At 34.8% G+C, this 24,392-nt stretch overlaps 1 protein-coding gene across 2 annotated transcripts in view; it reads left to right on the top strand.

The window, feature by feature from the left end:
• ROCK1 (Rho associated coiled-coil containing protein kinase 1) overlaps positions 1-24,392 on the top strand; it is a 146,776-nt gene that overhangs the window by 25,000 nt on the left and 97,384 nt on the right. For both annotated transcript variants that reach the window (XM_032654443.1, XM_032654444.1), the window contains exon 2: positions 11,714-11,795. In XM_032654443.1, coding sequence (XP_032510334.1) covers positions 11,714-11,795 — 82 coding nt within the window. The remainder of the gene's footprint in view (positions 1-11,713; positions 11,796-24,392) is intronic.

The raw sequence follows: 24,392 nt of genomic DNA on the forward strand, positions 1-24,392 counted from the left end.
AATGAGGTTACTATCACACAAGCTGAAGAGGCTTCAAAGGAAAGAATTTCTTTCCAATCATAAGTCTGAGAGCTTTGGTACACAGGTAGATGCCACTGATTTTATCCTGGGCAACTTACGATGTAATCTTACGTTCCAGAATTAGAATTTAACAATGAAGGTTCATCATATTCTTCCAACCAAATGGGGGAAACAGGCTTCTTTACCTATTATGCTTTTGTGTGTATTTCTTTGTATAGCTTTTTTATTTGGTTACTCTAGGTATTCAATTAGACATATATAACTTACCACATTTGATTGGTGTTGACATTTTATTAGTTCGAGTGAAGGGTAGGGTTATCTTCTTTATGTTCCTTTACCGTCCTAGTATATAATATATTCATCTTTAATGTCTTTTTATTTGAGAAACAATGAGAAACAGTCAGGTCATATTAAAATTTTTTGCTTCAACTTTCAAGAGAATGAAAGTGTGTTGTATTTTCCTGTATTTTTACTTTTTCATTCATTCTTCCTCTTATCCCAAGATTCTTTCTTTTATCATTTTCTATTTGAAGAATTTCCTTTAATATTGTATGTCAGCTACATTGTTTTAGGATAGGTCTGCTTGTCACAAATCACTTAGTTTTTTGTCATCTGAGATTATCTTGTTTGTTTTTTTTTTTTTGGATATAAAATTCTACTTTGACAGGTTTTTGTTGTTGGTTTGGATTTCTTTGGATATATCCTGTTAGGTTCTTCAATCTAGAGGTTTATGTCTTTTGCCAAATGTAGGGAATTTTTAGCCTTCATTTATTTCAGTCTTTTTTAGTCCCACTATCTTTTCTCCTTCTGGACCTCCAGTGATATTAAATCTTTTGTTACGATTACCCAGGTCTCTGAGTCTCTGTTCATTCTTTTTTTCCCCACCATGATCAAGGTCTAGTCTTATGAAAATTTGTATAGGAACTTTAAAAAGATAACAGCGAGCTGTTTACTTTTATTTTAAACAATATTATTTTATTTTTTAATTCAACAGCAAAATACAATCATTCTGAAAAATTATACCACGTTGTAACTATATGTGCTGATTAGGGTGACATGAAGCACACACGGCAAGTGAGTCATTTTGCTGCCTTTGAAGGGAAGCATTGCTTTACATCCCTTTCCTCTTTATTAAATAGTCAAGATCACACACTGGTGTTTATTAAAATAACCAATAGATTTGGCTCTTTGACAAGTACCAACCTAATGGTAACAAGGACTCAAAAATGAAGATTCCCCAAGCCATTTCTACGACTCAGTAAAAGGCTTTAGACTGGGAGGGGAAAGTGCATTTCATTTTTTATTAGTCAAGTATAGTTGGCTGGAAATCAACTTGTTTTTCTCACTTTCATTTACAAATTTGATGAGCTGGTTTTTTTGAAAAATGTTTTTATACTACTGCTAACTAAACATATGACGTGCTTTATTTTTCCCCAAAGAAACGAATCAGACACTTGAAGGAAAAATTTGAAAAATAAACTCTCTCCTGCAAAACAAAATCGAATCACCTGAACTTTTTCAGTTATTCATGCCAACACAAAGTCTAGCTTGTGTTCACCCATACCTATAAACTGTTAAAGTGATAGGGAGGCAGATCCTCTTTGAAATTATCCATGAGTATATTTCTGTGACTTCTTAGGATATATCAGTTTCTTACAATACAACAGACCTATGTGGTAGTTACTGTTGTTATCCTTATTTTACAGATGAGAACATTGAGGCTGTGAAGGGTTAGATAACTTGCTTAAGATCACGGTGACTATTAAGTGTTCTAGATTGGAATATGACTCCGTGCCCTTTTGACAGGATACTGATTATATAGAAGTCTTTTTCTTTTTTATAAGGTTGATGTACCAACTTTGTATCTTAATTCTGTCCTCCCTTACATTTTTTTTGGAACCTCGCTTAATCATTTTTATTCTATAAAAATATGTCTCTTCTACCTAAAAGTATTTCATCAAATATAGGTTTTAAATCATGCAAGCTTCTAATCTTTCTCATTTCTTTTGGCCATTATTTCATTTGTTCCTTTTCCATTAACTTTTCTACCCATTATAAGCTGGTTTATGCCCCTTCCACTCTGAGAAGCATTCTATTTAAGGTTGATACTGACCTTTAAAAGAAGAATTTCCCCAAGAGTCTCACTCCAGCTTCTCTGGGCCTAGATGGTCTATTGTATGTCTCTACCATAATCTCTTGCCTCAGGAGTCTGTGGGGTTTATAGTTGTCACGTAGCTTTTATGAGCTGTTCCCCCACTGCTTTGTCTACCTGTATTCTTAGTTACACAAAACAGAAAGGTCCTTGCCTTGGTCCTTCAGGCATCCCCCAGATGGGTTAAAACAGACATACATAATAGTCTACAAATACAGTCTTACTCTGCTCCCTCAGGTTCAAGGTGGGGGAAGTGGGAACCAATCTGTTACCTACTCAAGACCCAGACCACCCCCACTCCTGGAGAGAGTGGGGTAACAGTGAGTAAACATGTCACAAAGCTTTCCTACCATTTGAATTTGGCTTTTACATGATTGGATATTTGCTTGATTGCTCTTAACCTTTGTTTTCCTGAGCTCTTACAAAGTTGGTTCAGAGAGCTTCTGGGTTTTTTTTCACATTTCTTTAGGGGAATGAGAGTTTGGAGTTTCCTAGTCTGCCATTTTGCTGATGTCCAATAGTGAGTTTTTTTAAAAGTTGTGGCAAAATATATATAACTTGAAACTTATTTTAATTACTTCTGAGTGTACAGTTCAGTGGCATTATATTGTTGTATAACTATCATCAGTGACATTTTAATCACAAATTATTTGCCTCCTTTTGCATTTTTCATTCTAGTTGACCTCATGGTGGCATTTTGCTTTGCTCTTAAGTTCCTTCTAGAGTTAGTTCAGCTTTCATGATGCTATTATATCTCCCTTCCCCACCTCTCTTATTGCTCATTGGTCGTGTTTGCTCTGCTTATCTCTCAGATGTTAATGTTTCCCAGGACGCTATTGTTCACTCTTTTTCCATTTTCCCCTTTGTTTACACTTGTTGGGTAATTGCATCTGTTATCGTGGATTCAGTGTATTCTCATGACTTCCAAATCTATATCACAGTCCAGTCTCTCTGTTGAACTCAAAACTCATATTTTTAACTGCCATCTAATTATCCATAAAATGGCAGCTATCCTACAGGGACCTCAAATTCAGTATATCTAACATCTTTATCTTTTCTCTCCAGATTGTATTCTCTGCCTTGGTTAATGAAGTCACTATCTTCTTACTTAAACTAGAAGATAGATAGTCATTCTTATAATTATATAATCATTCTTAATCCTTCCTGTCCCTCTTTCAGTCATTCATCAGGTTCTTTTGCTTCTAATCCTCCATTCCTATTGCCCCAGTTTAGTTCAGACTTGTATTGATATCTTCCTATGCTTGTATTACCACAGTATCCTCCTAATTGCTTCCTTTTCCACCTGTCTCTTCCTGTTCTAATCTGCTGTCTTTATCATTGTCAGACTTTGATAAAATAAAAAACAGTCATGTCACTCTTCGTCTCCCCAAAATTCCTGTGGTTCCAAGTGGATATCATAAGATAAATACTGAAATTCTTAGCATGGTATGTTATACCTTTAATACACATTCTGTAATCCATCTTCAGAGCATTGTTTCCTGTACCTCCTCCTTCTCACCCTATGGAACCAGAGCATCCTACTCTCATTCTCTAAACTTTTCTTGCCTTTCTTCTCTCTAGATTGCCTTGCCCCACCTCCAACTTACTCTTTCTGAATTCTCTTCTTTAAAGATCAGCTCAAACAAATGGAACCTAATTAAACTTAAAAGCTTTTGCACAGCAAAGGAAACCATAAAAAAAAACGAGAAGACAGCCTACGGATTGGAAGAAAATAGATTAATTTCCAAAATATACAAACAGCTCATACAGCTTAATATCAAGAAAACAAACAATCCAATCAAAAAGTGGGCAGGGCTTCCCTGGTGGCGCAGTGGTTGAGAGTCCGCCTGACGATGCAGGGGACACGGGTTCGTGCCCCGGTCCGGGAAGATCCCACATGCCGCGGAGCGGCTGGGCCCGTGAGCCATGGCCGCTGAGCCTGCGCGTCCGGAGCCTGTGCTCCGCCACGGGAGAGGCCGCAGCAGTGAGCGGCCCGCGTACCGCAGGAAAAAAAAAAAAAAAAAAAAAAAAAAAAAGTGGGCAGAAGGGACTTCTTGGTGACGCAGTGGTTAAGAATTCGCCTGCCAGTGCAGGGGAAATGGGTTCGAGCCCTGGTTCAGGAAGATCCTGCATACCGTGGAGCAACTAGGCCCATGCACCACAACTGCTGAGCCTGCGCTCTAGAGCCCATGAGCCACAACTGCTGAGCCCACGTGCCACAACTACTGAAGCCCACGCACCTAGAGCCTGTGCTCTGCAACAAGAGAAGCCACCACAATGAGAAGCCCATGCACTGCAATGAAGAGTAGCCACCACTCGCCGCAACTAGAGAAAGCCTGCGTGCAGCAACGAAGACCCAAAGCAGCCAAAAATAAATAAATTAATTAATTAATTAAAAAAGGGCAGAAGACCTAAGTAGACATTTCTCCAAAGAAGACATACAGAGGGCCAATAGGCACATAAAAAGATGCCCATCATCGCTAATTATTAGAGAAATGCAAATTAAAACTACAATGAGGTATATTCTCACACTGGTCAAAATGGCCATCATTGAAAAGTCTACAAATAATAAATGCTGGAGAGGGTGTGGAGAAAAATGAACCCTCTTTACGCTGTTGGTGGGAATGTAAATTGGTGTAACCACTATGGAGAACAGTATGGAGATTCCTCAGAAAAACTAAAAATAGAGTTACCATATGATCCTGCAATCCCACTCCTGGGCATATATCCAGAGAAAACTCTAATTGGAAAGGATACATGCACCCCAGTGTTCATAGCAGCACTATGTACAATAGCCAAGACATGGAAGCAACCTAAATGTCCATCGACAGATGAATGGATAAAGAAGATGTGGTATATATATATCAGTACAATTGAATATTACTCAGCCATAAAAAACAATGAAATACCTAGATATTATCATATTAAATGAAGTAAATCAGACAGAGAAGGACAAATATCACATGATATCACTTATATATGGAATCTTAAAAAATAATACAAATGAACTTATTTACAAAACAGACTCACAGACATAGAAAACAAACTTATGGTTACCAAAGGAGATTGGGGAGTCGAGATAAATTAGGAGTTTGGGATTAACTCATACTACTTTATATAAAATGGATAAACAACAAGCACAGGGAACTATATTCAATATCTTGTAACAACTTATAATGGAAAAGAATGTGAAAAAGAACAGACAGATAGATATAAGTATAACTGCATCACTGCTGTACACCTGAAAGTAACACAACGTTGTAAATTAACTATACTTCAATATAAAAAAATGGTTATAGAGAAAAAAAATCAACTCATATTTCATCTCTTTTATGAAGCCCCAATTGATTAAGCAGTCCTTTCTCTGTGTAGTATCTAGTTTGTAACACTGAGGATCCTGTATTATTTACTTTTTCTACCTACTAACCAGTGAACTTGCAGAGACAGGAAGTATTTTACTATTACTATCTTCATTATTATTACTATTACTATCTCTGTTTTCCTACAGAGGAGGAGGCTGACTTAAATAATTACAGTGTAACAAGTACGGTAATTCCTAAATAGGAAGCACATAGGTGTTTTATTTTTTAACATTTTCTCAGAGTGTTGGGGAAGGCAGCACAAACATTTGAGGCAGTCTAAACATAAATATTCACATCCCAGCTGGAGAAAAGAGCAGGTGCAAAGGCAGTGGGATAGAGTGAGCATGGGCCATTTGGGAGATGACTGGTAGCACACTGTGGCTCAAGCCTAGATATATGTATATACAGAATATGAGGGTGGAAAGGTATAGTTTGAGATTGATTGGGAAGGGCCACTGTATGTTTTACTAAGTATTTGGAATACTTAATTTTTTGTACTATAGTTGTCCTAGGGAATATTGGCATGTATGTAGTATAGTCACATTGGTTAAACAGATTTTAATTGTATTTAATATCAGAAGTCGTTAAAATTCCCTGAGGAAAATCTGTTTCCATTTTCATATCAGTGATTTAATTTTGAGAAATTTCTTATCTCTTTACCTAACAAAGAGATTAACATGGACCCAAAATATTTTCTTCAAATGGTACATCCTCTGTCATCAAACATTTGACAGCAGTCAAAAAAAAAGAAAAAAAAGTCAGCCTATTTTAGAAGCAGTTTGGTTTTCAGAAGCCCTGTTTTTTTCCCCCCCTAATGTTTATTTATTTATTTGGCTGCGTCGGGTCTTAGTTGCGGCATGTGGTGGGGAGGGGTCTTTTCGTTGCAGCTCATGGGCTTCTCTAGTTATGTTGCACGGGCTTAGTTGCCCCACGGCATGTGGGATCTTAGTTCCCTGACCAGGGATTGAACATGTGTCCCCTGCATTGGAAGGCGGATTCTTAACTGCTGGACCACCAGCGAAGTCCCAGAAGCCCTGGTTTTACTGCCATAGTTTTAATGGATTTTTTTTTTTCAGTGTGTCAAAAAATATTTCTTATTTAGAAATAAGTAACAATTTTGATTTTGAAATTTTACAAATTCAAAAAACAAATTGATGCTTTTAATACATAATATATTTTCCTTTCTTAGTGCCATTATAGTCTCATATCTTATAACAAATGTATTATTACTAATGGATCTAATCCTAAATGATATTTTACACAGGAATCTTACTTTTGTAATTTAAAACTATCCAGAGACTAAAGTTTGCAGAGGTGTTCAGTTGAATAATTTTCTTCTGTTTCTCCTTTGCTTAAACTCTGTTGTGAGATAACACAACTGGTGCTTTTCCCCCTCCTAATACCAGCACTTCTTAAGAAATGTGAAATGTCCATTCTTTAGAGATTCTTGTAAAATGTTATACTTGTCATTAATTATGCCTGCCTTTGTGTGTTTATGTGAAAATACTTCTCTAGTGTGACTAGCTTCTTTCAAAATACACTGCTATAACTGGCCTACTATCATTTTTCAAATATAAGTAGCAAAGAATTTAATTATTGTAATTCTTTGACATTGATTGACTCCTCTCCTACGTTTTCTCCTCTGTAATTCTTATACTGATGATTAAGCTATATGATGGACATGTGAAAGTAGAGGGTAGCTTTCCTTCCTGCATAAATCTTAAAATTGAGTGAAGGAGCAGTGGGACTATGTGCTTTGACTGCCATTCCTTGTGAATTGTTTTTGCACTTGGAAGAATGTTAATTTCTATTAAGGTCCTGAATTCTCATTCTAGAATATGGACTTTAGGAAGTGGGAAGTCTTATTCTCCATTATTTTAGAGAACTTCAGAGTGTTGAATAGACTAAGTCAGGATTCCTTGGCCCACTTTGTGGTTGGATATGGACATTTCTTACCTTGTGTAGCTTCTCTACTTCATTAAAAGTGGAAGCCTGTATCCCTCCCCCCAACCCCAGTGTTTTGACTCCCCTTAGCCTCTGTTGGTATATGCCTTAGATTATGCTAGAAGAATACCTTCTTCCCCATTTTATTTCTCTGATAAGAGGCATATAATTTTTACTTATGAGTGTTTCTGAAAAGCCATATACCGTCTCCTACGTCTGTAAAATTAAAGTGTATGGTGATAGGTCCAGACACCTAGTGACCATAAACAGTTAGCGGAGGCAGGTAGTTTTCCGTTAACAAATGCATGATTGAATTCTTGGTCAAGCAAAAGTCAGATGCCTTATGTAAAAAACAAAAAAAATTTTAGTTATATATGGGATTACTACATTGGGAACAGTTTAACATCATGACCTGCGATTTACTCTTAAGGTTTTATGACCACATGATTAAAATATCTGTTTTCTCTTTATGTCATTTCTATCAGTAGTGAGACTAACTTGTAGAACTTTCAAATGTCATCTAGAGAAATAAAGGAAAGAGTGGGAAGTGGGACTGTTTAATGGTCAAACACTTCATACACTTCACTCATTTAACTCTCACAAATCCTTTCTGAGTTGTAGTTAGTTATTCCCATTTTACAAAAGAGAAAACAGAGGCTCAGGAAGGTTATGTGACTTGTCCTTCCAACAGTAATATGTAAATATACTATGTTTATTTTTTTAATTTAAAATGTTTTATTTTTTCATGGTTGAATTCTTTTGACCCATCTGGAATTCACTTAATTATTAGTATGAATCAAAAATCATTCTTCTCCCATAGTGCCATGCAGTTATACAAACAACATTTACCAAAGAGTGACGCTTTTTGTCAGCCCCGTCTTGCCCCTGATCTCACTATTTGAATGGATGATCCTCTCAGTGCAATAAATCCTATAGCTCCTACATCGATTCAGTGGCATTTAATGAACTCTTACTGTGTATTTCAGGATGCTTTTAGTCACAAGAAATAGAAGATCCAATGTAAATTGAGTTAAGCCATAAGGAAAAAGTATTATCTCGAGAAAGCATGGGAAGAATAGGTTCCAGAGTAGATTAATTCAGTGGTTCAACAAACATCATCAGAGACCCAGGTTCTTTCCATCTTTTGTCTCTGTCATCCTACTTGTGTTTGGCTTTTTCTCCTGCCAACCTCCCTTGAGGCCCCAAGGTGGCTGCTGTTGTTTAAGGTGTCACATACAGATATAGCAGTTTCTCATGAAAGGAGAGACTATGTCTGACGTGTATCTCTTTCAAGAGAGAAGAAACTTTCCCCAGAAACCTTTCTATAGGTTTTTCCCTCATGTTACATGTGTCAGATTATTACCATGTTCCTGTACTTAAGCTGAACACTGGCAAGAGTAATAGGCCTCCATGTTTAGCTTAGATTAGACTAATTAGAAGTGACCTCCTGGAGTTGGGGAAGGTCTCTCCCTTCTTGGATGCTTGTAGTCTCATGGAGGAGGGTGGATAGCCCAAACAAAATCAAAGTTGAATGAGGAAAGTAGAAGGGGGAAATAATTGTTGGGGTAGGAGAGTCAACAGTGCCTGCCATGCTGTGAGTAAAACGTGTTGCTCAGTTCTGGGGCTTAGCTTACTCACAGCGTCTGAAATTAGCTGTGAAGATTAAAGTAAAAAATAACTCTAATACAGGAGAACTGTTAGATTTAATAGGTAGTTTAGGGAGGGTCATGCAGAAGAGGTAATAGTGGTGTATTAGGGAAAACGTAGTATTTTGAGCCAGAACACTAGGTTTGAGTCCTAACCAGTGTACTTTCTAGTTTTAATTAGAAGAATGACTTGTGATTTTCTATTAATTTTTGAACAGTACATCTTGGATTTAAATATACATGTTTATTCTCAATTCCTAACTTCATTTTAAAGAGATTCAGGATTTTTAAATCATGTTTTTATCATGGTCATGTTATTTCTATAACGACTAGACTAAGAGTTCATATTTTGATTATAACACAGCTTACTAACTAGCTGTGTGGCATTGGACAAGTCAGTTAATATTTCTGATTGTTATTTGCCTTAGCTATGAAATGAGGTGGTTAAACACGTTATTTTTTGAGGTTCTTTTCTAACAGTTAGTAATTAAAAAAAAACTTATTTGGAATAAAATTGGAGGCAGTTGTTTTCGGTATATTTACTGAAGAGAGCGTGTTGTAAGTAAAATTTAATACACATTTTCCTCACTTTTTTTTTTTTTCCGGTGCGCGGGCCTCTCACTGTTGTGGCCTCTCCCATTGTGGAGCACAGGCTCCTGATGCGCAGGCCCAGCGGCCATGGTTCACGGGCCCAGCCGCTCCATGGCACGTGGGATCCTCCCGGACCGGGGCACGAACCCATGTCCCCTGCATCGGCAGGCGGACTCCCAACCACTGCGCCACCAGGGAAGCCCTTTCCCTCACTTTTTAATGTTTTATTTGATAACTAGAAAACAGTATAAGCTGTTACAAATTTAGGTGTTCTGAACCTTTTAAAACTGGGAAGTGTCTTTAGAAGTAGATGTGTACTGAGAGCTCTTAAAATAATAGTTATTATAAGATATAATAATATGTTGATTTTATTGCATTATGCCTACTTGCATTTCCCAGATGACTTTATCAAAATTCAGCCTAAAATTGTGTAGCTAATATTATTTGTACTACTCTATAATCGGTATAATTTTTTGGAGTGACACGATGCAGTGAAACTTAGTATCTAATCTAAGAACAGTATTATTTCTTGAGTAATATAATTGCCTTTGCTGTGGAGCATAAACCATAGAATCATTGGTTTAATGTACATTTTATGCACACTTGTTCAGGACATTTTGCTAGGTGCTGTGGGAGAAAATGAGATTTAACTGTGGTTTCTGCCTCAAAGAAGTTAAAACCTAGTCAAATGGGTGTGTATATATATATTTAATTTACCTTTTCCTAGAAAATAGTGAGTTCATATATTTATTGATTGGCTTTCAGTTTAGAATAGACCAGGTAAAGGTTCTTGTCTCTTTATTGTAAAAATAATTAACAGAAATATTCAAATGATTTATAAGACTCTAAGAAATGTATCTCAAGGATAGATGAACTTTCTCTAGTGGAGGAACTTTTTCTTCAGATCTGTACAAACCTCTGAATTCTGAAAAGCCAGTGATAGGGTGGGTTGGTCTCTTCAGGCAGTCAACAACATTGGTATTACTAGTCATCTTCTCCATGGTCAGTTTCCAGCCCAAGCAATGATATATTTTAAAACCTATAAGATTTGACTGGGCTTTTTGGTTTCCTAGGGAAATATTTTAAGTACTCTAAAATAGCTGAGTTACTCACACCTTTGGCTTAATACAAAGTATATATCCCCTGGCTTTGATTTCTCCTTCAACCTCTTATGAACATGACTGTACATGGTCTCCAGAAGGTGTGTTTTCCTTTGCTGCTTCTGTTTTTATATTGTAGCAAACTAAATTTCCCCAGTTAAATAAAATGAAGATTACTTGGGATTATCTGAATGTTTCCTCTGCTCCTACCACATGACAAGGTATAATCTGTATAGATGCATTCCCATTTCAACACTGATTGGTACACCTTCACATAGCCCTGCACTTGCTTAGATAATATTTAAATATCCCTGTAAAAGTAAAAGCCCGTATTTGTCCTTTACTAATAGTTGCTTTAGAAAGTGCTTCAAAGAAAGAAATAGCACTGTTATGAAAACCCAATATATTTATAAAAAACATACCATAAAAATGTATCTAAGTGCAGAATTTATTTTATACTAAACTTCACATTTTAGGAACTAATATTTGATACTACCTTATAAAATATTTGTAGTCAAAAATATGGGCCATTTGTTTTTTATGAGTGTCTGTGAAATAAATAAATGCAGTAGTTAAGGGAAAGTGAAAAGTAAAATTTCCTTCCCTTATATGGGGGGAAAAGGGCACGAGTTGAGGTCACTTGTAGCCAATTTGCGGTGATTTTGCTGCTCCTCTGCCTGGGAGAGTTAGAAGGTGAAAACTCTGTATGAAATAAAACCAAATTTTCTCTTCCCAGTACTCAGGTAACCTTGTAGAAGGTGTTAAATGAATGCAAGTTGTATGAGAGTAAGGCAAATTAAATGTTGAAGCATATATTTTATTCTTTACTCATAAAAAAGGAAAGTGCTCATAGTGTGAACCAAAAAACTAACTTTGTTTGTTTGTTTATTTGTTTAGGATGGATTGGATGCTTTGGTATATGATTTGGATTTTCCTGCCTTAAGAAAAAACAAAAATATTGACAACTTTTTAAGCAGATGTAAGTAATTTTTTGTGGAGGTTAATGGCAGATTATATATAATGAAATATTGACTTAGATAATTCAAGCCCCCCGCCCCTTTTTTTCTTTCTATCTACTCTGGTTATTTCATCAATAGTACCTACATCAAAGGAGTAGGAAATGGGAAAGAAACCTTGTCAGTTTGGGAGCTTATCAGGAGAATCTAAAATATTTTGCAGACAAGGGAATAAAAAGTAAATGGCTAAAATAAATATGTTAAAATAAGCATATACATACATGCACATTGAATTTCAATAATATTATATTTATCCTCTATTTTTCTTTTATAAATGAATTAGCTATTATGTTTCAGTACCTGCAGGTGAGAATCAATTACATATGAAAAGCCCTCCTACCACTGAGATATGAGAATTTTCTCCGTGAAATCTGGCTTATATTTAAGTTTTACAGATGTTCTTTTATAAAAACTCTTTTTTGGATTTTGATGTTAGATATTTAAAATTTGATTAGAGAACTTATTAAGGTAGTTTCAATCTTTTCATCTTAAATAATTGATAATAAGATTTTGGTTTATAAAATCCTCCCCACTCCATTTTTTTTATCTGTTCCTAAACCATACATATCGATACATTTTAGGTTGGGTTGATTTTAGTGTTATCTTTCAATTTTGGTTACATATGTTTTGTTAGAAAAGTTTTATTTTTCTAAATAGTCAAATCTTTTTAACTTTAGATTTAATTTCTTTTATCGTTTCTACACTTTGAAATCTTGGCTCAGAATTTTACTTATCAATTTTTTTGGTTTCTGTTTTTCTCTTCTTTATAAAATTATTTTTTCAGCCTTAATTTTATTTTGGAATATAGTGCCAGATTCTGAATTGCAAACTTCTAAAAAGTTTTTTTTAATTTCTCACATCTTACTGAAGTTGCAGGAAAATTTTATTGCTGTTTAATTTGCTTCACCTTCCTACTTAACAGTACAGCAGAAGAACTAAAAAGATGGAGAAACTTTACCCCTTCTTATTTGGTGGGAGGCAAAAGGATGAATCCTTGTTAGTACAAAGTTGGGGTGTGTAATTTTGTGAAGTAGGGTAGCAAGAATTGGAACACATGCTTTTAAAAATCTGTTACTGTTTTTGCTATGCAACATTGCTGCTTTCATAATACTAAGTTTGCCTTTATATTGTATTTTGTAAATAGAAACATCAGTAGCCACAGTAGAAATAAGTAAAATGAAATGCAAGTATAAAGCTAAAGAAAACTTTTAAACGGATAAACCTGTGCAGTTTAGTCTAGTTTTCAGATTGAAGAAAAGTACAGAGAATAATACTAAAAGTTTTAGCAAATCATATCTAGCATTAGGTAAAAATTTTGACCAAGTAGGGTTTATACCAGGATTGCAAAGTTAGTTTAAGGTTCAAAAATCAATTAGTGTAATCTATCATATTAACATATTAAAAAAGAAAATCCATAATATCATCTTAGTAGATGCAGAAAAAGCATTTGAAAAAAAACCAGTATCCATTCTTGGTTTACAGATATCTCTCAGCAAACTAGGAACTGGAGGAAACTTTCATACCCTGATAAAGAGAATCCACAAAAAACCTATAGTTCAGATTGTATTTAACTGTGTATGACTAAATGCTTTTCCCCTAAGACTGGGAGAAGGCAACTATGTCTTCTCCCACTACTTCATTCAGTGTTGTCCTGGAAGTTTTAGACAGTGCAGTAAGGTGCAAAATAAAGAAAAATCATATAGATTAAAAAGGAACAATTTAAAATTATTCAGACACTGTATTTTTCTGTATAGAAAATCTTCAAAATTCTACAGAAAAAGTGTCAAGAACTTATCAGTGAGGTCGCAAGCTAGAAGATTAACATACAAAAAACAGTTTAGCAGTAAGCAATTTTAAATTGACATTATAGCAAATATAGCACCACTTACAGTAGAAGCAAAAGCATGAAAAATTTAGGGATAGATTTGACAAAATGTGTAAGCCTGTATACTGAAAACGATTTAATATACTGAGAGAAATGAAAGAAGACCTTTAAAAAAAGACAGATATTCAATGTTGATGGATTAGATAATTCAGTATTAAAATGTCAGGAATCCCCAAATTAATTTATCTATGGAGTCCATGTCTTCTCAGAACCTAAGCAGTCTTTTTTGTATAAAGTAACCATTAATTCTAAAATTCATAAGGCAATGTGAAGGGTCTGGAATAGCCAAAACAATCTTGGAAAGTAAGAACCAAGTTGGAGGACTAACACTATTGGATTTTAAGATCAAGGCAGTATAATGAAATGAAAGAATAAACATAGAGATAAATGGAACAGAAATAGATCCTTATATATGCAGTCAGTAGATTTTCAACAAAGTTGACAAGGTAATTCAGTACCCAAGCCTTACTTTGCAGTATATACAAAAATCAACTTAAAATGGATCATAGACCTAAATGTGAGAGCTAAAACTAGTAATAGTTCTAGAATAAGACATAGAAAATATTTGTGATTTTGGTTAGGCAAGAATTTCTTAGATGAGACGCAAATGGCACAAACCGTTTTTTTTTTTTTAAGATAGATTAGATTTTATCAAAATTCAAAACTTTTTCTCTTCAGGTGATACTGCTAAGAAAATGAACAGGTAAACCACTGACTGGGAGAATATGGTTGCAAAACAAGTGAAAGGGGAAAAAATAATCTTTTCAACGAACATTGCTCAGACAACTGGATAGCCATATGCAAAAGAATGAAGTTGGACTTCTGTTTCACACCACATACAAAATTAATTCAGAATATAAAATTGTAAAACTCTTAGAAAAAAAACATAGGCGTAAATCTTCATGACCGTGGATTAGACAAGTGTTTCTTAGGTATAAACCTAAAGTGTAAGAAGGAAAAGAAAAATAAATAAGTTGGGCATCATCAAAATTAAAAACTTTTGTGCTTCAAAAGACACTATCAAGACAGTTGAAAGAGGGACTTCCCTGGTGGCGCAGTGGTTAAGAATCTGCCTGCCAGTGTGGGGGACATGGGTTCGCACCCTGGTCTGGGAAGATCCCACATGCCTAAGAGCACCTAAGCCTGTGCGCCACAACTATTGAGCCTGCGCTGTAGAGCCTGTGAGCCACAACTACTGAAGCCCGTGTGCCACAACTACTGAAGCCTGTGCTCCGTAATAAGAGAAGCCACTGCAATGAGAAGCCTGTGTACCGCAACGAAGAGTAGCCCCTGCTCGCTGCAACTAGAGGAAGCCCGCGTGCAGCAGCGAACAACCAATGCAGCCAAAAATAAATAAATAAATATTTTTTTTAAAAAGACAGTGAAAAGATGACTCACAGAACGGAAGAAAATATTAACAAATCTTATACAATAAGTCCCTTACATATGAACCTTCAAGTTGCAAACTTTGAAACGTGTGACATGTGTTCACATGTCCAATCACGTAAGTTAGTTCAGAGGTCTGGTGTACATTGTCACTTGCGTGCATCCTCTACAAATGGTTGTGCTTTGTGTACTTTACAGTACTGTATAGAGTACAGTAGTACAGTATCTTTATTTCAAACCCAGGATGTCCAGAAGCAAACGTAGAAGCAGTGGTGATGTAGCTGGTACTGTGTACTTTTCAAGGTACTGTACTGTAAGATTAAAAATGTTTTCTTTATTTTCTGTGTTTATTTGTTTTTTATGTATTATTTGTGTGAAAAGTATTAAAAACCTATTACAGTACAGTACTATATAGCCTGTTGTGTTAGTTAGGTACCTAGGCTAACTTTGCTGGACTTACGAACAAATTGGATTTACGAACGCACTCTCGGAATGGAACTCGTTCATATGTAGGGGACTTACTGTACTTGATAAATGATTGATATCTAAAGTCTTACAACTCAATAATAAAAAGACAATCCAATTTAAAAATAGGCAAAGGATCTGAATAGACATTTCTCAAAAAAAGACACACATGAAAAGCTGTTCAACATGGTTAGTCATCAGGAAGTTACAAATTATGGCCACAATGAATCAGTACACATTTATTAGAATAACTAAAATTTAAAAAACTGACAATATCAAGTATATGTGAAAATGTGGGACAGCTGAACTCTGACACATTGGTGGTTGGTTTGTAAAACGGTGAGCTGCTTTGGAAAACAGTTTGGCATTTTTCTTATAAAGTTATACATGCATTTATCACGTGACCTAAGGATCCCACTCCTGGGTATTTATGTAAGATAAATGAAAGTATATATCTATGTGAGACCTATGTGAGAATGTTTAAGGAGCCTGTATTTACAATTGCTGTAAACTGGAAGCAACCCAGATGCACATCAGCTGATAAATGGGTAAATAAATTGTGGTACACCACATAATGGAATACTCAACAGTAAAAAGGAGTAAATTACTGATAGGTGCAACAACATTGATAAATCTCAAAAGCACTGTGGTAAGTGAAAAAAGCCAGGCACCGCCCCCACCCCCCCCCGCCAAAAAAAAAGGCCCAGCACAAAAGGGTACATACTGTATGGTTCCCACTTACGTGACATTATAACATTCTCCTTCAACTCCTAAAGTTGTATTTATGTAATATTTCACACAGAATAATAGATTTTCATAGGATAGTATTCTGCATGTTGCTGAAATTCATTTATATGGATTTTTATAGCTTTCATTAGTGGGGACATCAAAATTATTTTTCTGAAGGTAAATGTTGCTTTGCATTGCTTTTTGCTGACAGGTATCAGATGTAGTGATCTAAGAATAACACCTGGAACATGGAATAAAATCTTTTTCTTTAGTAATTCAGCTCAAGTCTCACTAAAGTATACCAGCTTTAAGGTATAGCAGCCTGAAATATTTTAAACTTCAGGCCTAATTATATTACAAGCTGTATTTTCATCTTTTTGTGTTGAAGCATGTATGGACACTGAAAGGGAGAAGAGAATCTGTGACTCTTTGACTGAATAACTAGTTAAATACAAAGATTTGCTTTTCTGCACTCTGGTCTATGATACCTAAATAGTAAGGACTACAAAGAAAATGTTTATCAGCCTCACAGAACTGATAAAGATTTTAAGGTGAACTTTTAAAGTAAGGGTTAGAAAGGTATCCAGATAAAATCAAACTGTCTTGGTGGGAAGAAACATGTTGTGGGGCAGGTACACACTGGAAGGAGGAGGAGGGGGATGTGGAAATGGTGATTTTTGACTGTATATTGTGAATTTCACTGCGATTTGGGGGTACAAGATTCATAATTAACGTTAATACGAAAGCATACTTATTAAACAGATACTACCAGTCTAAAAGAAGGTAATGGAGATCATTGTATGTATGAAAAAAATCCATGAACCTGAAAGGAAAAATGTGGTAGAGAGCATTTGTTTGGATTCAAAAAATAAACCCAGCAAGGGAAGTTTATAGCTATACAGGCTTATCTCAGGAAACAAGAAATATCTCAAATAAACAACCTAACCTTATGCCTAAAGCAACTAGAGAAAGAAGAATAAACAAAACTCAAAGTTAGTAGAATGAAAAACATAAAGGTCAGAGCAAAAATAAATGAAATAGAGACAAAAGCAGTAGAAAAGGTCAGTGAAACTAAAAGCTGGTTCTTTGAAAAGATAAACAAAGTTGATAAACCTTTAGCCAGACTCATTAAGAAAAAAAGGGAGAGGGCCCAAATCAATAAAATCAGAAATGAAAAAGAAGTTACAACCGATACCACAGAAGTACAAAGACTCATAAGAGACTACTATGGGCAACTATACACCAACAAAATGGACAACCTAGAAGAAATGGACAAATTCTTAGAAAGGTACAATCTCCCAAGACTGAACCAGGAAGAAATAGAAAATATGAGCAGACCACTTAGCAGTACTGAAATTTAATCAGTAATTTAACAACTCCCAACAAACAAAAGTCCATAACCAGATGGCTTCACAGGTAAATTTTACCAAACATTTAGAAAAGAGTTAACACCTGTCCTTCGGAAACTATTCCAGAAAATTGCAGAGGAAGAAACACTTCTGAACTCATTCTATGAGGCTACCATCAGCCTGAAACCAAAACCAGAGAAAGATACCACAGAAACGAAAATTACAGACCAATATCACTGATGAACATAGACGTAAAAATGCTCAACAAAGTACTAGCAAACCGACTCCAATAATACAGTAAAAGGATCATATACTGTGATCAAGTGGGATTTATGCTAGGGATGCAAGGATTTTTCGATATCTGCAAATCAGTGTAATTCACCACATTAACAAATTGAAGGATAAAAACCAGGTGTTCATCTCAACAAATGCAGAAAAAGCTTTTGGTAAAATTCAACATCTACTTATAATAAAAACTCTTCGAAAGAGGGCATAGAAGGAACGTACCTCAACATGATAAAGGCCATATGTGATAGATCCACGGCTAACATTGTACTCAATGGTGAAAAGCTGAAAGCATTTCTTCTAAGACCAGGAGCAAGACAAGGATGCCCACTCTCTCCATTTCTGTCCAACATAGTTTTGGAAGTCCTAGCAACAGCATTCAGAGAAGAAAAAGAGATAAAAGGAATCCAAATTGGAAAAACGAAGTAAAACTGTCACTGTTTGTAAATGACATGTTGCTGTGCATATAAACTCCTAAAGGCGCTATCAGAAAACTACTAGAGTTCATCAATGAATTCACTAAAGTTGCTGGATACAAAATTAATATACAGAAATCTGTTGTATTTCTATTCACTAACATTAGTGAAATATCAGAAAGAGAAATTAAGGAAACACTCCCATTTACCATTGCATGGAAAAGAATAAAATAATTATGAATAAGCCTACCTAAGGAGGCAAAGGACCTGTACTCTGAAAACTATAAGACACTGATGAAAGAAATTGAAGAGCACACAAACAGATGGAAAAATATACCATGTTCTTGGATTGGAAGAAATCAATATTGTTAAAATGAGTGTACTACCCAAGGCAGTCTATAGATTTAGTACAATCCCTATCGAATTACCAATGGCATTTTTCACAGAACTGGAACAAAAAATATTTAAACTTGTATGGAAACACAAAAGACCTGAATAGCCAAAACAAAGAAGAACGGAGCTGGAGGAATCAGGCTCTCTGACTTCAGACTCTACTACAAAGCTATACTAATCAAAATAGTATGGTACCGGCACAAAAACAGACATAGATCAATGGAACAGTATAGAAAGCCCAGAAATAAACCCACACACTTATGGTCAGTTAGTCTGCAACAGAGGAGGCAAGAATATACAATGGAGAAAAGACAGTCTCTGCAATAAGCGGTGCTGGGAAAACTGGACAGCAGAACATTCTCTAACACTGTATACAGAAATAAACTCAAAATGGATTAAATACCTGAATGTAAGACCAGATACTATAAAACTCTAAGAGGAAAACATAGGTAGAACATTCTTTGACGTAAATCGCAGCCCTATTTTTTTTATTTTTCTCCTCCTAGATCAATGGAAATAAAAACAAAAATGAACAAATGGGACCTAATTAAACTTAAAAGCGTTTGCACAGCAAAGGAAACCATAAACAAAATGCAAAAAAACCTACGAACTGAGAGAAAATATTTGCAAACGATGCTACTGACAAGGGATTAACTTCCAAAATATACAAACAGCTCATACAACTTAATATCAAAAAACAAACAACCCAATCAATAAATGGGCAGAAGATCTAAATAGATACTTCTCCAAAGAAGACATACAGAGAGCCAAAGAGCACATGAAAAGATACTCAATATTGCTAATTATTAGAGGAATGAAAATCAAAACTACAAAGAGGTATCCCCTCACACTGGTCTATCTATGATGTCTATCATCAAAAAGTCTACAAACAATACATGCTGAAGAGGGTGTACACTGTTGGTGGGAATATAAGTTGGTGCAACCACTATGAAGAACAGTATGGAGGTTCCTTAAAACACTAAAAATAGAGTTACCATATGATCCTGCAGTCCTACTCCTGGGCATATATCCAGAGAAGACTGTAATTAGAAAAAGATACATGCACCCCAGTGTACATAGCAGCACTATTTACATACAATAGCCAAGACATGGAAGCAACCTAAATGTCCATCGACAGATAAATGGATAAAGATGTGGTATATACATACAATGGAATATTACTCAGCCATAAAAAAGAATGAAATAATGCCTTTTGCAGCAACATGGATGGACCTAGAGATTATCATATTAAGTGAAGTAAATCAGAGGACAAATTTCATATGATATCACTTACATGTGGAATCTAAAAAGATACAAATGAACTTATTTACAAAACAGAAATAGACTCACAGACATAGAAAACAAACTTATGATTACCAAAGTGGATAGTGGAGGTGGGGTGGGGAGAGATAGATTAGGAGTTTGGGATTAACATATACATACTACTATATATAAAATGGATAAACAACAAGGATCTACTGTATAACAGGGAGCTATGTTCAATATCTTCTAATAAAGTATAATGGAAAAGAACCTGAAAAAGAATATATATATGTATAACTAAACCACTTTGCTGTACATCTGAAACTAACACATTGTAAATTAACTATATTCCGATTTTAAAAAGTGGTTAAAAAATTAAAAAAAAAACGGTATTTCTTGGTAGCATACTATAGCTTTCCTAATGCAAATTACAAAATTAGTAGCATAATAGCTATTGCTAATGTATCAGCTCTCCGTTTATATAGAAGCATAGAGAACTGTTGATAAAATTTTAATTTGCTTTGCCAATGATTTATTATTGAGGAAGTAATGAGAGTAATAATTGCTGTTCTCAGTTTGTGACCAGAAATGCTAAATTGATTAGCATTTAGGATGTGACAGAGACCTTGAGACAAAGCATTCATTTCACTTTAGATCAAGGTTTCTCAGCAGTAGCACTGTTGGCATTTTTGAGTCAGATAACTCTTTGATGTGGGGGGCTGTCCTTTGTGTTGTAGGATGTTTAGCAGCATCCCTGGCCTCTGCGTTCTAGATGCCAGCTCTGCCCCCTCCCCCAGTTATGACAACCAAAAATGTCTCAAGACTTTGCCAAATGTCCCCTGGGGGTCTAAATTGCCCTCAGTTGAGAACCACTGCCTAAGACTTTCTATTAATGAGGGAAAGAAATTCTGGGCACAGTTAGGCGTGTGCTCCAAGCTTAGGAAATTTAATCAAATTTATTGAAAAGATAAATCCTATTAATAGTGATTCCAAGTGAAGGATGAAATTTCAAAAAGGGCTAAATATAAGAAGGCTGCAACCACAGAAACCAAGGTTATTGCACAGGCAGTTCTCAGCTCAGATTGGAAAGGATATGAATGACTCTGTCAAGTGTGAGTACATATCCAGGGATAAATGCAAAAGAGTAGTACAAATCTGTAAAAATTGTGTTAGGCCAAAAGCCTGTGATGAGCCAAAACTTGTGAAAAGTTCTTGAGACAGCAAAAGTAACTTCTTCCCTCTAACCTTTCCCCATTTAGAGTTATGGGGACAATATGTATGAGAAAATGATAAACTCACTGCATGAGACCATTTATTCTTGAAATATATTTTGAATGCCCAGTCACTAGAAACATGAAAAATAATACGCTCTTTTTTTCTTAAAAACTGTAGATTTTACCATCTTGTGGGGAGAAATACAGAAGCAAGTAGTAACTTATACATACCTTTATAATGGTGGAAGCTTGTAGAGAAAGTAATGATACACAGATGTTGGAGTAAAGAAAGGCTCCAGAAAGAAAGTAGTATTTGAATTGAGTCTTAAAGGATGGGCTAGATTTCTCAGTTGAGGAAGAACAATTCAGGCAGAGAAGAAACAGCGTTTGTTAAGCCATCCAAAAGTTATGATACCTTTGAGGAACCAAGAATTTGGTATAAATTGAACTTGGTTTATGATGAGCAGGAAGGACTAAGGAGGACACGTGGCAGAAGAGACTGAAATGGCATGTTGGGGCTGTTGGGTTAATGGATTGGATAAAAAAGAATTACTTAGTGTCTTATTTTTTGTCTTCATTGTTCTCATGATTTTTAAAAACTTAGATAAAGGAATTGAAGTTCAAGGAAAGAGAAAAAAGTTGAGCACTTTAAATTAGTTTATACCGCCAGATCTACGCAGATTATAACCCTAGAATTTTGAATTTCTTGTATTTCTGTTTTTGATTTGATGATTTTTGTATGGGTGGCCACTTTTTTAGAAGTCACTGTTCTGAGGAAGTTTAAAAAACAGTGACTAAATATATCAATTCTAGGCAGGTAGTTACCTTTGGAAGAGGAAAACATGAGGCTTAAGGCTTAGGCAGTAATTTAACATTTTATTTTGAACAAAAGACCAGAACAAAAGACCAGAAGCAGATAGGCAAACTAGTATCTATTAGTTTAATTGTGATGATAGGTACAACTGACAAGCCACACACACAATAAGAACAAAACAATTTCAGTTGAGATGTAGAAAATAAAGTTCTTTCAAAAGGTTCTGTGTTATCACTGTATTAAATCACTGCATTAAAAGGTAAATTACATGCATCATTGTAAAAAGATTGTACCTAAACTTTTTATTTTTCCAAGTAATTATATTTAGTAACCTACTGTACAGTATTTTAATGGAGCTTAACCTTTTCTCTAGTGGTTACTTAAATTCCTTCCAAAAATAATATTTCATGGATTGTACACATTTAATTAGTTAGATATTTATTTATATGTAAACTGGCAGTGATGATCATTAGAAAGTTTTTTCCTCTTTTTCCCCATCTTGAAGTCTTAATATGTCATTATTCAGGCATGCTTCAAAATGTAAAATTCTTCCTTACTTTTTAAACTTGTTAAAATCATGATATCTTTCTACTTATTAAATGATTATTTTGATAGTTGAATGTTATTGTTATTAAATTAGCTATTCATTGGTTGGTGATTAAAATCAACACACAATGATCTTTTATTTTAAAAAAATAAAATAGTTTTCAGTTCAGCATATTCTGAATGATATCAATCAATGAATCTGTTGTTCATCCAAGGAAGTAAAAACAACTTGACTATGTTTGCCTTAGTTCCTTGTAGAATTACACAAAAGGTACATACTACTCAATAGAAAAAGTAAACTTTTTTCTTATTTTAAATTAAGGTATAATAGTAATTAAAACAAAACATCGAAAGTTTTAATGACTTGTAGAAGAGCCCTCATTTTAATGTTTGTGACTAGTTTCTCCTAAGAGTGTTTCGTTACACTTATAAAATCATGTACTGCGATATTGAAAGTGAGTACTACGTTATCTTTAGTAAAATTAAAGGTGGTTTTCATGTGCTTTGAATATAAAGTTAGATGTAGTTAGAGATCGACATTTCTGGGGGAATTCTAAGGAACAAAAATTGTGAAACTGGAAATTTTATATATGATTTACTTCTGCATTTAAAGCGGATAAGTTTCTTGAGAGGAGTAGAATATAAATGGATTATAATGATCATATATTGTGATTAGTATACAATTTCATTTTCAAGTTCTTCAAGTGATGACAAAAATGCAAAACTATTATTTGGTTAGTGGCATTAAAAGCTTCCTTCTCCACAAATAAGTATTAAGGTACATATAAGAGTCTGCCTTTATGAAGCCAGGAAGTACTGAAATGTAGTAGCGTTTTGACGTGTTTGTTTGCTTATGAAATCTGTGAAAGGCTTGTGTAGTTGGGTAACTCTACCACTTGAGTGGTGGATGTATCTCCATTTCTGGAGAATGGGACAGGATTGTAGTCATCATATCTTGGGATTATTTTTTTCAAACTGGATACTGAAGTATAAGAAAAATAGTACTTTGTTGAAGGACATAGGACCAACAGATCATCATAGAGAGTCTAGAAGCATACTTTTTTTATTATATGAAAATTTGATGTAAGCTTATTATGGCAGTTAGGTCATTGGAAAAAGGTAAGATTTTTCAGTAATTTGTTTTGAGACAGATATTCATATATGAGGAGAAAATGAAATTGTCTCTACTTAACAACATGTACCAATGTAAAGACAAAAAATACTAGATGAAATTATAGGTATTATGTTTATAGTTTTTAAGTAGGGAGTGGCTTTTTTTCATTTTTTTTTGAAGCAAGATACCAGGGGTAGAAACTGTAAAGGAAACATTGACAGATTTTGCTTTATCAAAACTTTATAAGGAAAAATAGATATAAAGATGACTGACAAACGGGAAAAAATTACAACATATGTAATAGAATTATATTCCTAATGTATGAAGAGATCCTTCCAGTCAACAAGAAAAACACAAACAATAAAAAAAAGGACAAAGTAACTGAATATGTAGTGTAATGGCAAAAAAATAAAAATTACCAATGAGCAGTTAACAGTTGAACAAAAGCATTAATATTTCAAGAAATATGGGTTAAAAAAAATATGGGTTTAAAAAAAAAGAAATATGGGTTAAAAAAAAAAAAGAAATATGGGTTAAAAAAAGAACCAACCCTCCCTGCCCCCCGACAACCTGAAGGAGAAATGTAAAAAGTAATAATATCCAAGATTGGTGAGGGACTGGAGGGCAGTTAGCGTATTTTAAAACCAATAATGTTCATGAGTATAGCAATACTTTTACTTAAAGAAATGTGTCTTGCAAAA

This window comes from Phocoena sinus, chromosome 14 (assembly GCF_008692025.1).
Source record: "Phocoena sinus isolate mPhoSin1 chromosome 14, mPhoSin1.pri, whole genome shotgun sequence".
NCBI classification, from domain to species: Eukaryota; Metazoa; Chordata; class Mammalia; order Artiodactyla; family Phocoenidae; genus Phocoena; species Phocoena sinus.